This window comes from Otolemur garnettii, unplaced genomic scaffold, assembly GCF_000181295.1.
Source record: "Otolemur garnettii isolate 467f Iridium unplaced genomic scaffold, OtoGar3 scaffold00004, whole genome shotgun sequence".
Taxonomy (NCBI): domain Eukaryota; kingdom Metazoa; phylum Chordata; class Mammalia; order Primates; family Galagidae; genus Otolemur; species Otolemur garnettii.
The window spans coordinates 34,917,966-34,935,624 of NW_003852399.1; the positions used below are offsets into that span (position 1 = coordinate 34,917,966).

The 17,659-nt window shown below is 40.7% G+C and overlaps 1 protein-coding gene across 1 annotated transcript in view; it reads right to left on the reverse strand.

Annotated features, from left to right (window-relative positions):
• The window catches only part of NECAB1 (N-terminal EF-hand calcium binding protein 1), a 142,158-nt gene that overhangs the window by 3,930 nt on the left and 120,569 nt on the right, over window positions 1-17,659 (reverse strand). Inside the window, exons 10-12 of the mRNA XM_003782494.3 lie at window positions 15,053-15,165; window positions 6,615-6,692; window positions 5,220-5,311 (exon numbers count right to left, since the gene is read on the reverse strand). Coding sequence (XP_003782542.1) covers window positions 5,220-5,311; window positions 6,615-6,692; window positions 15,053-15,165 — 283 coding nt within the window. The remainder of the gene's footprint in view (window positions 1-5,219; window positions 5,312-6,614; window positions 6,693-15,052; window positions 15,166-17,659) is intronic.

The window sequence follows — 17,659 nt, forward strand, 5'->3', positions numbered from 1 at the left end:
CTGTTGTTAGGATCTTGTTGAATATTTTCGCATCAATATTCATTAGTGATATTGGTCTATAATTTTCTTTTTTTGTTGGGTCTTTTCCTGGTTTGGGGATCAAGGTGATGTTTGCTTCATAGAATGTGTTGGGTAGTATTCCTTCTTTTTCTATATTTTGGAAAAAGTTGAGTAATATAGGTACTAGTTCCTCTTTAAAGGTTTGGTAGAATTCTGACGTGAAGGCTTCTGGTCCCAGGCTTTTCTTTTTAGGGAGATTTTGTATAGTTGATGCTATTTCAGAACTGGATAGAGTCCTGTTCAACATTTCCACTAAGTTCTGGCTAAGTCTTGGGAGGTGGCATGCTTCCAAGTTTTGTTCGATTTCCTTCAGATCGTCATATTTCTGGGAATAAAGTTTCTTGTAATATTCATTAAGGATTTTTTGAATTTCTAAGGGATCTGTTGTTATTTCATCTTTACCGTTTCTTTTTGATGAGATTAGAGATTTTATTCTTTTTTTCATGGTTAGGTTGGCCAAAGGTTTATCAATTTTATTGACCTTTTCAAAAAACCAACTTTTTGATTTATTGATCTGTTCTATAATCCTTTTATTTTCAATTTCATTTAATTCTACTCTAATTTTGGTCATTTCTTTTCTTCTACTAGATTTAGGATTGGAATGTTCCACCTTTTACAGTTCCTTGAGATGTCCTATTAAGTTGTTAACTTCCTCTCTTTCCGATTTCTTGAGGAGAGCTCTCTGAGAGAAAGATCTGTTTTTTGCTTTCCATTTCTTTTGATCTTTGCACTCCTGGGCTTATTCAAAAGCTTTGTCTTCAATATCAGAGATCCTTTCTTCGGCCTGTTCCACTCTGTTACGGTTTCACTATATCTTTCAGATCCTTGAGGGCTGCAACCTCTTATCTCAAAATCTTTGGTCATTTTTATCTTTGAAATTGTTGAATTCTTAAGACATCTTTTGAATAATTTCTTGAAATTCTAGTTTGGCTCTACAGGGTGACTGGGGGGGCAGGGGACCTGCAGCAATGGTGCTGGGTGCTTGCGCAGCTGGATCAGTTCTAGTTCAGCCCCGCCAGGGTTACCAGTGGGCAGGGCAACACCAGCAGCTGCACAGAGCATAAGAGCTGCTGAATCAGTCCTCCACAGCCCCGCTAGCACGACAGGGGGAGCAGGGTAACGGCATTCCACTCTGCCAGGGAGGCCGGGGTGGGGGCAGGAGAATGGCAGTGACTGGAGCCATCCTATTTCAGCCTTACCAGGGTGAGCGGTGGGCAGGGGAATGGCAGCAGCCGGATCAGTCCTAGTTTGGCCCCACCGGGGCGACCAGTGGGAAGGGGAACAGCAGCGGCTGGAACAGTCCTTGATCAGCTCTGCTGGGGCAACCAGTGGGCAGGGGAGATGCAGCAGCTGTGCGGGGAACACACGCAGCCAGGTCAATCCTAGTTCGGCCCCACTGGGGCAACGGGGACAGGGGAATTGCAGCAGCTAGATCAGTCCTAGTTCAGCCTCACAGAGCAACCGAGAGGTGGGGGAACAGCAGCAGTGGCGCAGGGCAGGCATGCAACCAGATCAGTCCTAGTTCGCCTGCCAGGGTGACGGGGTGGGGGGCAACTAGGGGGCAGGGGAACAGCACCGACTGGATCAGTCCTGGTTTAGCCATGCCAGGGCAACTGGGGGGAGGGGGCAGGGGAATGGGAAGCAAAGGACTCCTCTGCTGCCGCCCCCTGGACATGCGAGCATTAGCAAGCCGATCTGGGCCCTCCTGGTATGGGAGTTCATGGCAGGAAACTCCTCTACCACCACCCTGCGAGACACCCGTGGCTCTAGCAAACAGTTCTGGGCCCGCCCAGAGCAGTAGGCTCCTCTGCAGTGGCCCGGCAGGTTGCATGTGGCTCTAGCAAGCAGTTCTGGGTCCCCAAACACTGGTGTCTGGAGCTGGGAACTCCTCTGCCACTGCCCACAGGGCGCGCACAGCACTAGCAAGCTGATCTGGACTCCCGGAGCAGGGAACTCCTTCTCCGCCCGTGGGACACATGTGGCTCTAGCAAACAGTTCTGCGCCCCTCTGGAGCAGTAGACGCCCCTGCCATGACCCCGCAGGTTGTGTGTGGCTCTAGCAAGCAGTTCTGGGCCCACCCAACACAGGTGTCTGAAGCAGGGAAGTCCTCCGCTGGCCCCCATGGGATGTGCGTGTCTCTAGCAAGCAGTTTTGGGCCTACCTGGAATGGAGGACTCCTCCACCACTGCCCGTGGGATGCCCACGGCACTAGCAAGAAGTTCTGGGCCTGCCCAGACCGGGAGCCTGGAGCCGGGATCTCCTCTGCTGCCTGAGGGGTGTGCAACTCTAGTAAGCAGTTCTGGGCCCGCCCAGAGTGGGGGACTCCTCCACTGCCACCAGCGGGGTGCACGTGGCTCTAGCAAGTAGTTCTGTGCCTGCCTGGAGCTGGGGGCTCCTCTGTGGCCACCCACCGCTGGCAGGAGGTGTGCGGCTCTAGCAAGCGGTTCTGGGGCCCTCTTTGTACCTGTAGTTTGTGTTCTTAAATGCTCTTCCTTGGATTTAAAGCTTGCTGAACTTCTTTCTGGGTTCAGCTCCCTGTCTTTGGCTTCATAGATTCTGATTCCGTCCAGTTTTTCTTCCTTTGCTCAGGAGCCTCTGACAAGGGCTGTTACCAGTCGGCCATCTTCCCAGAGTCCCCCTTACTTTACATTTTCAATTCTTGCTATAGCATTTTTTCCCTACTGATAACTCATTAACCTCTCTTTCTATCATCTTTTTGTACTCTATTTTTATTCAGGGGATTTTCTCCTGAAAGACTCAAGACACCAATAAAAACTTTGTTCCTTTCTTTCTACATTTTTAAACCACTGATTTCAGGATTGGGAGAGTTGAAAATGGGTATGATGGCAAACACAAAAATTACAAGTGTCAGGAATTCTTGGAAATGTTCCATGACTGCAGACCAGTGTCTTTATGATGAAGTCAAAATTCTTATGCCTTCATTTAATAAATGTTTGCTGCTGTGTGCCAGACACTGTACCTGTACTGCATTAGGGCAGGGAATGCTATGGTAAGTAAGATATGGATCTCACTTTCTTGCATTCTGTGTACGCAGGCTACAGCAGTCATTTATACAAGTTGGGTTCTAGGACTTTTCTCCCCATTTGCATTGTTCAAGCCTAGTATAATAGTTAAGGTAAAACTTTCTTGGATAATTTGAAGGCAGTCACTGCTGTCTGTGTCATACTAGCCTGTGCTACCATTCTCTCTGCACCTCTGCTGCACCTTTCCTCAAGCTATGGTACATCCGAGATTAAATTGCATGAATCAAATTGTGAATCATGAGAAATTTCAACCATATTGATGGCTTTTCTATTTGAGGATTAAATTTGGGCTGTACAGCAAGAGAAATTCCGTAATTCTACCATTTGTTAAGCTAGACAAAATTTTCCTTAGTAAATACATAACTAGAATTCAGGCAGAAACTGAGCCAGCCAACTTGCAAGTATTCACATCTGATTTCTCTCATGTCCTTGCCTACCTTTAATTTCAGAATTTGCTTTTTCACCTTCCAATTCTTCCCCACTTCATCAAAATCTTCCCAACTTAAAATTCCTACCACTTTATTAAAACTGTTCTCTTGAGCAGTGACCTTGTCAAGTGCAATTTCCTGTCCCACTCTCTTCAGTGGCTCTCTACTATACCTCCTTGCTCCCAATCTCTGGTGCACTGTATCATTGAATTTTACTCCTCCGCTGGATTCCTTGATACTCCAGTACTCTGATTCTCCTGCCTCTGATTGGTTCCTCTCAGTCTCCATTTTCTCCCTTTACCAACGTTTTAAAGAACGACATCTCCCTAGACTTCTAGTATTTATTTTGTTCTTATCTGCATACTTTCTCACCAGTCCCAGGCTTTAGCCATCATCTTGCAATTAACTCCTGAAAATTGTATATGCAAGTGGAGTGCCAAACTCTGGCTAGCTCCTGGTTCAGGTGTTTTTTTTCCTTGGCCTAGAAAAATTATTGCCCTGCCTGGTTAATCTCTTTTCTCCTTGACATCCACATCTCTTCCTTGTATCAGTTATTACTGATTAGAGTAGGTCATGATTCCTCTCAAAAACCTTAGAGGCCTCCAGATTACTTTTCAGACTTCTCATTATGCTATTTTTAACCTCATTTCTCCCTTTCTCCTCTCTGTCCACATGTGCCATGTACAAGCCAAAGGCACCAATAAGCCAAGCACATTTACACTTGGCATTTCTTCGTATCTAGAATTTATCAAAGTACCACTTTTACTTATACAGATCATATGTTTTAAGATCTATCTCAAGTCGTTTTCTAAAAACTAAAGAAGTAATCACTTTAAGTCCACAAAGCACATACTACCTCTAATAGTAACTACTATTTTGTGCCCTGAGCTGGGTTCTTTTCTTTTCTACAAACATTTGCCTTTACAAATATTTCTGTCAAACTGGACAGAATGCATTTATTGGGTAGGAATTGTGTTTTTACTTTGTACTCTCTTAGCTCCCAACACAATGCTTGTTCATAATTGAAGCTTAATCAGTGCCGGTTATAGGCTGAGCACAGTAATCCCATTGTCTAGCACATATCAATACTCTAACTAGGCCAGGAACCTGTAGCCATTGGACACATGTGACCTTCTGAACTTTGAGTACCACCTTTTGAGTGAATCTAAATTTTATAGAGAAAATTCTTTTAATTAAGGGGTGCCACACTTGAGGATCTGGAGGACCACATGTGGTCTTAAGGCTACATACAGTTTACTCACCCTTGCATCATTGTAACAGCTGTTACAATAAAAATCGTTCTAACAGATTTCTAATCTCTAGTCTATAGATCACTTATTTCAAACGGTATTCAATATACTAAATTACAATATGGTAAAGCATTTGAATATTTTGAAATGTTATGATTTGACTTGTACCTCAAATTTGTTAAAATGATGATCAGCAAATGATTAATAGTAGGTTCATTATAGCCAGGAATACAAATAGGGTCAACTGGTCAACCAAGGGTTAAAGACAATGGAACAAATATATGGATCTCTTTGTTCTTGCCCTGCCCCAAATTGTAAGATATATAAAGAAATAATAAAGAACACCACTGATAAAGTAGAGGGTGAACATACTATCTTTTAAGAAGGAAAAAACAATACAAAAGCACATAGAAGCATTGTGAACCCAGAATATTTACCAGGAACTAGCATGGTAGATGTGAGTTCGGGAGTTTCCAAGAAATCCACGTTACTTCTTTGGAATGTCTTGCTGTAATTTGTCTGAAGGTGCCTGTATAAATAATTATAGGTTATGACTGTGCATTTTATTTACAATCAGAATTTCTAAATAGAGTGGTGCAGAGTTCAATCAAGGTGGAAGGGATTTGGGTAATTTGGATTAAGTAAATGCCTAGATGTAGACTTCTGTTAGTGGTTTTATAGCCTTAAAAATTCTGGGGTAATTTAATAATTGTCATCAGAAACTTTAAAAAAGTTTTTCAAACAGGATAACAATAAGCTGAAAAGAGGATTATTTTGGTAGTCAGGATGTTTAAGAAACAGGATAGCTAAGAAGAGGGACTATACGTTTTTTTCTACTTCTAGAGAATAAAAAGAAATAAAAAATCATCTGAAAGTATAGACCTCAACGCATGGAGTTGAATTAGTTGTTTCTAAGGCTCTCTTGTATGCCCAAAATACTATTGGTGTCATTTGCCTTTATTATAGCACAAAGTGCTTTCAAAATAGTAACACAAATAGAACTTTCAGGTGATATATGTATCAACTTAATTTCCAGGTACTCTTATTTTCATTACCATGTTTAACACCTTACACATGGACTTTTTAGAGAGCTAGTAGTCTGTATCTTTTAAAATCACCTGGAACTGTGATTTTAATCTCAAGATAGCAAAATTTCTTTCATACCCTTTAAAAAGTATATACAGTATGTGTATACTATTAGTGATCTTTTTAATTTCAAAGAAATTTTGCCAAACAATAACTTAAATTTCCTTTTTATTTGCAGTGTTTAGAAGGTGTTAGGCTATGATCATCTTAACACATTTAGAAAGTGTTAGCTATGATGATCTTAACAATTAAAAGTAGTTTTATTATAAAATAACCAGAGAGCTTATCTTATGAAAAGGAGGTAAAGCTTTTTATTCTTTCTTCTTCTTCCTTTTTTTTTTTTTTCTGTAGTTTTTGGCCGGGACTGGGTTTGAACCTGCCATATGGGGCTGGCACCCTACTCATTTGAGCCATAGGCACTGCCCTTTTTGTTCTTTAACTCCACTTCCACTACTGCCTCCACCTGCCTTAGACACTTATTACCCCTATTTAAATCTTATCTGAAAGAATCACTAAAGCAGTAAGACTCAAATTGGGACCATTACCAAAAGTATTTGGACTTCAAGAGGGAAGTGGTTTCTAATCCATAAAGTAAGATTTTAGTCTAGATTCAGAGTAATGGGAAAAATGGGACAGGTTTTAATTTGAGGTAAATGGATTGGAGTTTCCGTACAGATCCTAAAATTATATCATGTATATTGCCACCTCCCTGGATTTGCAGAAAATCAGCCTTGCCCACAGCTTACCTATTCCACACACTGCTATTCTCCCAGAACTCATAAATCATGTAGCGAGATTCATTTGAAAGCTTCTGAATAGAAATACTGAAATAGAAAAGAAAAGGTAAAATTAACCTTTGGAAATTAAAGAAGCAAACATTGTCTTTAAAATTTCAGATTGTTATGAGGGTATAAATGTTTAGGTTACATTGCCTTTATTTCTAAGGTAAAGTTCAAGTTGTGGTTGGGCCCTTTACCTGGGGGTGTGCTGAGCCCCTCACATTGTGCACATTAGGTGAGCACCTGCCAGTCTCCCTTCCTCCTCCTCCTTGCTAGACTATCCTTGTGTTTTCCTTTTGTGTGGCCATGTAGTTGTTTATATGTTGGCTTCACATTAGTATTGCATACGTTGGATACTTGGTTTCCCATCCTTGTGATACTTTATAAAGATTGCCTTTCTCCCATTCCAAAGGCTGTTTGCTTTAGCTGTGGTACCTTTAGCTGTGCAGAAGCTTTTTAACTTGATCATGTTCCATTTGTTTATTTTTAGTGTTGCTGCAATTGATAAGGGGATTGTCTTCATAAATCTTTTCCTAGGCCAGTTTTGTCAAGAATTTACCCCATACTTTCTTCAAGAATTTGTATTACTTTGTGTCTTCACTTTAAATCTTTTATCCAGTGAGTGTCAATCTTTGTCACTGGTGAGAGGTACAGGTCCAGTTTCAGTCCTCTACATATGACTACCTGGTTCTCTCTATTCCAGAGATCTATATCTCTAATTTGTGCCAGTAGCATGCTGTTTTGATCACTACAGACTTGTAGTATAACCTACAGTTTGGAACTTGATGGCTCTATATTTGTTTTTATTTCTCAAAATTGAATTGGCTATTCCAGACTTTTTCTAGTTCCATATGAAATGAAGTACTATTTGTTCAAGTATGACAGTGGTACTTTGATGGAGACTGCATTAAATCTGTAGATTGCTTTGGATAGCATGGACATTTTAACAATGTTGATTCTTCCCAGCCATGAGTATGGGTATGTTTTTCCGTTTGTTAATGTCTTCTGCTATTTCTTTTCTCAGGGTTTCATAGTTCTCTCTGTGGAGATTCTCCACATCCTTTGTAACAGGTATATTTCCATGTATTTCATTTTCTTTGAAGCTATTGTGAAGGGTATTGTGTCTTTGATTTGATTCTTAGCCTGACTATTGTTGGAATATGAGAAGGCTACTGATTTGTGAAGCAAATTGATTTTTATAATCATCTCTGTGTGGTATGAAGCACTCTTATCCATTCATATGGGAAACAATCTAAGGTGCCTACATGAAAATCAAGCCTGTTTGTCAAGAATGGATTTATTCCGTACGTCTGGCATAAAAGGTTTTTAGTTTTCTGGTTTGGCATGATGAAAACAGAAACAACGTATTATAGCTATTCATATATAACTTTTGTAAATGTCATTTATTCAAAAGGATTTATTGAGCATCTGTTGTGCCAGAGGTCAGAAAAATACAAGTGCATGCTACCTGCCTTTGCCCTCAAATGTAGCTCTTTGGATTGGCCTTGTCAACTACTGTAGCTCTGCAAATTCTTAGCCTAACCCCATCCCTATGTTGACAGCTTTTGTTTGGGGTCCATTTGAGTCACTTGGGCCATACTGCTGCAATACAACAAACTTATAGTTTGCCAGTGCCTAATGGTTCTCTGTCTTCTTATTCCCACATACATGCATGCACCCTAACTTTGTCTGTAAATCAAAGTTTAAGAACTCACATTCTGGCCATAATTATTTACTTTAAAAAAATTTTTTTTCCAGTTTGGGGAAGAATGTGTTCCTTCAGACCTTTGAGTAGCTTGAAGGTGGCTAAAAACCTATCAGTATGTTCTAGAGGAATGAAGAAAAGAGGTAGCTGAAAAGATATATTGAGATATAATCCTGTAGCAACAAGGAACTGCTGAAGGATTTAAAGCAGGCAGAGTGACATGCTAGAACTGTATTTTAAGAGATCCTTCTGATGGGAGTACAAGGTATGATATGGAGGTAAGTCATACAAAGCAGAAAGAAAATCTAGAAAGGTAGTGAAATATAGCTTAGGGGAGAAATGAAGATCCAGATTAATGTTGAAACAAAGGAATAAAGAAGTGGGACAGATCCATAAATTAGAGCAGTGGTTCTCAACCTTCCTAATGCCGCAGCCCTTAATACACGACCCAGGGTTTGAGAACTGCTGAATTAGAGAATGAGAGACAAAGATGCCTTTAAAAATGACTATAAAACTGTAGTTTGTTCAGCCTAGTGCTTCACAATATATTCCACTTAGAAAGCAAAATGAGGGATTAAAAATCAAGGATTTTGAGTTAATAGAAGACAAAGAATTTACCAGTAGAATAGACAATTCATGTAGATTTAGGATTTACCTAAGTGTGGACAGCAGATGGCAGTAACTACACACAGAAATTTGTGTTCTTTTCTCTAGGTCTGTTAAGTGTTTTCCAGAGTTGTTTATATCTAGTTTGCTTAATTAAGGAATGAACAAAAATGTTATGATGTTATCAGCTCATCTTCAGATTCTCTGGGAAAAGGTTTAATATAGTACTGAATTGAATTGAAAGTGGAATTTGTGATTTCTAATCTCAGGAGTTCATGAATGGGTTTTAGGGAGGGGAGTTCCGTGAAATCCCAGAAATAACCTGCAAACTAATGTGCTATATACACTTTCCCAGAAAGAGACTCCATACCTTCCGACATAGTCCCAAAGGGTGCTGAAGTTCCCAAACATAACCTAGCTGTGTAATAAATAAATTACAGTCCATGTCTGTTTTCTTTAGGATAAAGTTTAAAACACACAGCCTAGTATTGCAAGCTCTTCATCAACTGCTTACTGCAAACTAATTCATTTGAATTACTTATTACATAAAAAAATCCACTTACCCTGCTATCTGAACCTCTCATTTTCCAGACTATAAAACCATAAAAAAATTTACAAAATTTTAGCATAATGCTCAACTTTTTGAAAGATTAAAGAGTATATCACAGGGTGATATAGCAGTAGTTTAAAGTATGGTCCAACAGACATACCACCATCATCATCATTTGTTGTGTTACTTCAGGCCCATTATTCAACATCAGTTTCCCTTCTATGAAATGGTGATGAGTTTTAAATAACATATTGCATATAGAATACTTAACCAAATGGTAGACATATTGTGTATGTACATGTGTGTGTGTTTTATTAGCTATTAGCCCAACAACTAAAAAGGTCTCACTTTCATTGGGTGATTAGCTATGAAAGGAAAGCTTTGATGGTGTGAAAGCTAAGAAGCGTAACAGAAGTAAAAGGAACTGGGGGAATGGAAAAGCGGGAAGACCAGAAAAGAAAAAAGGAAAAATTAGACATATCTGTGAAAACACTGAGAAGCAAGAGTCTAATAATAGTATAAGTGCTAATAATAGTGGCAGTGGTCATGATGATTTTTTTTTTCTTTAAGATATTTTTACTTTGTTGCCTTGGTAGAGTATGGTGGTGTCATAGCTCACAGCAACCTCAAACTCTTGGGCTCCAGTGATCCTCTTGCCTCAGCCTCCCAAGTAGCTGGGACTATAGGCAACTGTCACAATGCCCAGTTATTTTTAGAGACAGGGTCTCTCTCTTGCTCAGGCTGGTCTCAAACCTGTGAACTTAGGCAATCCATCCACCTCGGCCTCCCAGAATGCTAGGATAACAGGTGTGAGCCACCATGCCCAGCCAGTGATGATTTCTAATATACATGTTGCTCTGTTCCAGGCCCTGGCTAAAACATTTTCCTAATACATGGATTAAGTCCTTTTACATTCATAGTGTGGCTGACACTGTCCTTTGCCTCTCCAACTATCACTCCTCTTGTTTACAGGACTCTACCATTGTTCAATTTTAAATGTATCCTATGTACCAATCACTCCTGGCTTGAGACTGTCATGACAATCTCCTCTCTCCTGGATACTTGTTTCCTAGCCTCCACAGTGGACAAAACTGGCCTTGTGACTTGAATTCTGGCCAAGGAGATGCAAAGACAAGAATGCTGGGAAGCAGGGGCTTTGGGAAAACATTTGTATCCTTAGGATCAGGCCCGAGAGGAGAGCTTGTTGGAATTGCTCCCTTCTGTTTCTTCCTGACTACAGGCCATCTGGTGAAGAGCCAGATGTCAGAGCTGAAAAACAAACATGGGATCCGCAAAGACATAAAGCTGTAGAAGGACCCTTAAGATTGCTACCTCCAGACTCCTTGATGAAACAACAATAAATGTACAATAAATAATATAGGCACTTGCTACTGTGCTTTCTCTAGTTGAAAGCACCCCTGTGTGATACAGGTATGTGCTGTTTTCTCTATTTTTTTCTCCATTGTGTATGCATAAGGAAACTGAGGAATGAAGAGACTAACTTGTCCGAGATCACACAGCAGGACTGAATAAATCAGACTTTGAACATAGGCATTTTGGTTCCAAAAGCTACACTCTGACAAAGAGTAGAAAACCTAAAAAGGATAACAAGAGGCAGATGCAGTGATAACTGAGTCTAGATTTTGTGGGCATAACTAACCATAATTGCTTTACAGACTAGGTACTTTCAGTTAAGGACCAAATAAGCCAACATGGGTCAGTGACATTTAAGGATATTGATGTTTCAAATTATACAATACAGTTAATGATACACAATGATGACACCAAGACAGCAAGAAAAGGTCAGTTATGAAATAATTTTTAGAAAGATTTATGTCAGCAACTATTAAAGGGCTTAGGGTTTGAATGATTAGCTTTCAATTAACTGTAAACTTAAAACTACATGACACGCCTATGATCTATTGCTTACGTGACTCTGCTAACCCAGAACACCTTCTGTCTTTCTGCTTCACACTTCCAATGACATTTAACACTCACTGGCTGCAGTAAGATTTCTTTGGCTAAGAAGTCTCTGGGTGCAGTCTTATAGCCCTGAGCTTTAGGATACCTTGAATATTCCTACAATTGAAAAACATGTCAGTGATTGGCTTCTCGGGGAAAGGAATGTAGCCCAGGAATAGTTGGGGTTAAAGGTTTTACCTGAAGCAGCTGCTCATGATGGACAAAACTGTCCCTCTGGGCTTCTTCCTCCCCCCAGGGAGGTGCCCTACCTTGTAACCCACAATGCCTAACCAATGAAGAAAAGACACAACAAGAAGGGCATTATCTCACATTGCTCTATACCAAGCTCTGCCACCAATTTATTTAATCTAAATACTGATAAAAGATTAATGGCTCATTCTGCTACCATGAGTTCCTAAGGATATGTCAGGGTCAATTCATACAATATAATCCCATGTTTATGTTCCCTAGGCCCTTACCATGGAGTTTTGAACACATTGAAGTTCTAGAACTTTATGGCTATGACTTCAGAAATCATTTTATTTAACTACTTTCAAGAACATGATTTCATTTGTTTTCTCCCTTCATGAATGAATATCCTGCTTTCCCAACTAGATTGTAGAATCTTTGAGAGCAGAAACTATTCTTTCCTTCTCTGGTGTCAGGCATGATTCTATAAACACAGAGTATATCACAAATATATTTTCAATTTGTACCTCCTCATGCCAAATATAGGGATTAATGAGCCTTTATGATGAAAACACAAGTATCAGCTGGGCATGGTTCAAAGGCATGTAATCCCAGCCTTGGGGAGGATCACCTGAGCCCAGGAATTTATGGCTGTAGTAAACTAGGATCTTGCCACCACACTGAAGTTTGGGTGGCAGAGAAACCTTGTTTCTTTAAAAAATAAAAAACAAGAATATTATCAATGTGTGTGTGTTTAATATGGGTCCATGCAATTGGTCTGCTTGAGTTTTTCACTAACTCTGCAAAAACTCATTGACAGACTAAGATAAATATCCTCTCTCAGTCCCCAAACTTCCCAAGTCTCCTAGGCAAATGTTCAGCAAACTCTTCTCAAATTAAGTGTCCTGAATTTAAGAAAGTAAAATTCTGTTGTGATTGCAACAGGAGAGATCTTATCTATTCTACCTCTGCTTAACTACAGAGTGTCCAAGAAATCTAATTCAAGGGTGACCAAATATTGGCAAGACAAGTTAAACATAGGTTTTGGAGTCAAACAAGCTTGAGCAAGTCTTTAACCCATCCAAGCCTGTTTACCCTAAGCTGGATATAATATGCACCTCTGATGACTACTGTTAAGGTTAAAAAGAAAATGGGTGCAAAGTGGCTAGTCTTATTAATGATCAATAATATCATTTCATTTTTATGGCAGCCTTTTATGTCTAACCATGAAATGAGGCTAAACTAAACATTATGGGTGAGGAAGAAACTGTGCAAAGCTCCGGTATTTAGAAAGCTGGATTTTCTCAGCCGAGCACTAGGCCATCATGCTGCGAGCATTAGAGCATGACTGATGGCCTCAGTGGCATTGGAATTTTATCAATTGATACAGGTAGAAAATTGAATTTGATTCACTGGTACAACCGAAAAATTGAATTCAAACAGGCACAGGGGCACAATGGCTGTTCCACAGGTATTCCATCTGTGTGTGGTGATTCTCTGATCCTCCTTCTGTCTGATGTAGTCTAAGTTTTGATAATTCCAGTAAGAGAAAGAAATTAGCTAAAAAATTAGCAATAAGAAGCCAGTGAAGAACCCTTAAAACAAGCCAATCTTGCCAAGGAGAAGGAGATGCTGAGACCCTCTTTATCTTTCAGGAGAAGGATCCTTTCCCTCTACTTCACAGCAGGAGCTGATGGAGCAATTTATCCTGGTTACAAAGGGAACAGTTTGTAGGAGGCAACACAATCTATGTAGTCTCTCTCTCCCGCAGCCTGTTTTCCCTGCTCCCTGGGGCTGTTCTGGTAGCTTGAGGTCATTTCCCCAACACACACTAAAGTAATGTTTCTGAACCATAAAAAATAAACTTTCGTGTCCCTCTTATAAATTTAAAACATGCAGTCAATCCCTGGAGACTGTGATACAGAGAAACAGACTTTATATTCTATATCCTCACTACCTAAAAAAGAGTTTACTGAGCTCTACTTTTCTGCAGTTTACACTGTGGAAGGTATATATAGGTTCTTTTTACATTTTCTAAATATTCAATTTTATTTTTAAATGAGTGGGCTTTTGAAAACTACATATATTCCCACCTTTGCAAATCTCTCTTGAGTCACGGAACTAAAAGGACTAAAATGGAGTTTTGATTTGTGCCCTTCTGGGTCTGGTGGGAAGTAGAGAAACAAAAATAATCATGGAAGCCCAGCATTTTCCGTGTTCCTCTCACACAGGCCCTGAGTAGAACCGTACGCACACTCTGGAGAGAAGGCCAGCCAGGCCAACGATGGAGAAGCAGCCGTAGACACAGTGGTGACCCAGCTCGGGTATCATGCTCTTCCCTGTGCCAAGCGCTTCACACGGTCTATCTTGGTTAAGCCTCACCACTACTTTCGGAGATTCTTGATGTGGAAGCTGAGGCTTAGAGCTACTAAAAGGTTCTCCCCACAGAAATTTATCACATTTGTGGTAGGGTTAGATTCGGTTGTAGAAGTTTTCTAAAAGCAGGTGAGATTGGGCCTGAGCTCTGGACTCGAGGCAAAGACCTGCAGCTGGTTGCATATGTCAGGGAGGGAAAATAGCTGGCGGTGTCTAAGGTACAGATGTAGGAATGAGCAGATCCTGCTGGAAAGTTTACCGAGGCATAGCTGAGGCACAGTGCTCAGGTGTGGGAGAACAAGACAGCAGCCATGTGTATTCCTGGGTCTGTTGTAGGGCAGACATAGAGTCAGGACAAACAACAGTTGATACTCATAACATAACATACTCACTGGAGAGTTACTGCAGGTTTCTGATTAAGGAAATTCTATGATAATTGCTTCTGGAAAAATTCTAGTTGTTTATTGTATTGGTTGGAATGGAAAACTGAAAATGAGGAATAATTAGTATATTTTTTAGACTGAGATAAGAGCTGCTGGGTTGTCCTTTGCTTTTGGAATGACTAAGGCCTGAAATCATGACTTCAGATGTCCCTGCAATTTCATAAAGGCTGAAATGATCATTAAGACATCAGGCATGCTGCCAAGGGAGCAATCAAAGCTACGTGCCTTAGAGTTGGGGCCTCATCTACCAGAGATGGTTTTAAATCAGAGTTCAGGCTGCCTGGATGCAGAAGGGGAAGTTTCAGTCTATTTCAAAATCAACCTCCTCTTCTTTTATCCCCCCTCATTTTATTTTGCTTGTCTTCCTAACCATTAAGTAGAAAATGGGCCCAAGCACCAAAGAGAAAACATCTAGTTAAAGGCTACACAGACACCACCACCTAGAGCACAGCACAGCCTCATACGAGGTCTCCTGGGTGTCAGTCTTCCAGACCCAGCCTCAACTACAGTGGGAAAAGCCTTCTGCCCAGCTCCCAGCTGGCTAAGGCCTATGGTGGTGTGTAGGAGCACTTACCGCAAGCATCCGCTTTGGGAGGAAGCGCTTTCCACGTAGTGCTTCAGAGCAAGTTGGAATTCTTCCAAATCCTCTTCTATCACAGACATCTGGCGCTGCACGAGCATGATGTGCTGCAGAGGAAGGGGCAGGGGTTACTGTGCCGGCTGCACAGAGCCTCGTTTAAGCCGACCCCTACTGCCAGTTCCGTCTCTCCTCCTAAAGTAAATGGCTAGCATCTGAAAAAGTGACTGAGAAAGGCTGTGACGATTTCATGTATTAAATTATATTGCTACAAACATTTTTTATTTCACCTCTAGTGACAGGAGCTAAAGTGTCCCTTACAATAGCATGTTTCCCTTTTAAAAGCACTGATTCACAATTAGAATCACTGGAGAAGTTTTAAATTTAAATCAGGATTCCTGGGAGTCTAGGCAATGGTATTTTTTAAAACTTCCCTAAGTGTCTCTAATGTGCACTAGGTCTGGGATCACTTCCCCAATTTTTTTTTTTTTGCAGTTTTTGGCCGGGGCCGGGTTTGAACCTGCCACCTCCAGTATATGGGGCCAGTGCCCTACTCCTTTGAGCCACAGGCACCCCCAACACTTCCCAAATTTTAAAGACAAGTGCTACTGTACACTGCACAGCTCCAGCTTCTCCTGGAGTATTTTGTGGTATCAGACATATGTGACAATCATTACAAACAGTTAAATTTCATAACTATGTGTTTACTAATAAATTTCCAAAGTAACATCAACTAGGACAGGGTTCCCAAACGTAACACCCAATTATAGCAGGCCGTATTCAGAATGTCATGGCATTCGCTGAAGCCGTGGCTTAATGGATCACGCTGGGTTGGACTCCAACTGGCTCTTGTTAAGAAATCCTATTAGCATTATAGCAATTATAGTTTGAAAATTTCCCTAAAGCATCTCACGGAATGTTAGGTCACATCATTAGTTCTTTCCTCTCTTTCAAGGATTGGGAGTGAAACTGTTAAAGTGCAAGTGAAAGTAAATATTGGTGTGAAACATAAAAGTGCAAAAACTCCAAAACAAAAATAAAACACAACAATGTGAGGATGATCAAAATATGAGAAAAATATAATAACATTCACAATATTACCATCTACAAAGCATAAAAGCTGGAATTAACCCCCCAGTCTGTCTCCCACTTCAATGAGTTTCCCACTGCATGTTAATAGCTGAACACAATTGTTAAATGTTGAACACCATTACATTGTAAGGACAACGTCAGGCATTTAACATAGTTAACAAATGTTCTGATTTTGTGCCAGGTAAATACTAGGTTCTGGATTCTGGATATAAGTGATGGACTAAGATAGAATTCTCATCTTTATAAAGTTCAGTAAGGAAATCCACAGGCTTAGAAACAATCCTGGGAAATGATACTAGGTATGGTAACTGGCACATGAAATGGACTCTGTGTAAATTGATCAAAGGTCTACTAAATTTCTAAGGCAAAGAAGGATTGACCTCAATCTTTAAATCTTTTGATAGTTTAAGCCTTAAAATAATACTTCGGCCCATCAACTCATATGAGCAAGAAACAGGCTCTGAATACTGCACCGACTGGCTGTTGCAGAAGTAGTTCTGGAGAATAACAAACCAAGAAGGATCTTTCAAAAGAACAATGGACAACAGCATTTCACCCACAATAGAGATCCAGGGTCTACTCTCACAACTTCTTTCACTGAAAAATACCTTCTCAGCATGAATTCATCATTGCAATCAGCCTGTAGATACTGTGTGTTTCCCATTCATTCCTTTCTGAATGGCATTTTATGGCATTTTTCCAGGCCCAGTCTTATCACTGTGTATTTGGTGTGTGTTGGTGTGCATGTGTGTGAGCATGTGTGGTGGGTAGGAAGAGAGATACCTTGATCTTCCTAAGTTTGTCAGACCTCAAGGGACTACATGCTGAGCTTACAGAGAGGACTGAGCATCCCACAGAGACACTAGCTTTGAGTTAAGTGGAGAAAACTTTTGAGTAGTCTCCCTCAGGTTGTGTGGTTCCGTACGTGGAATGAAGGATGCAAATGAATATTTGGTGGCCAGAGTGTGCACTGTGCCAGAAACTCCAAGTCGTTTATTCTCTTCTTTTTAGGTGCACAACTAGACTCCGTGCCCAGTCCTCCCTTTCAGTCAGGCGTGCCCCCCCACCAAGAGCCCTCACCAACAGCGTATGAGCAAAAGCCCTCACCAACAGCATATGAGCAAAAGCACCATGTGCCACTTTTGAACCAAGACCCTTAAGGAAGATGTTGGCTTCCACATTCTCTTGTCCTTTTCTGTTGGTAGGATGAAGAGCTCCCCAAAGGGATGGCAGAACCACAGGTGAGAGGACCTTGAGCCCCTGAACCATTGCATGGATTGTTTACTGGGAAAGAAACAAGCCTTTATTGTATTGAAACCATTCTATGTTCTTGATCTATTTGTTCCCACAGTCTAGCCACCACAATGAGTTTAACAATTTTAACTGGGACTTGTTTTGTTTCCTCTTAGGGTAAGGTGTAAAGAATTTATAGATAGAAGCCAATAACTATAACTGGGACCCCTAAGGTTATAAGGTGAACAGTCATTCCCCATGTGATTCTCCCTGGCATAT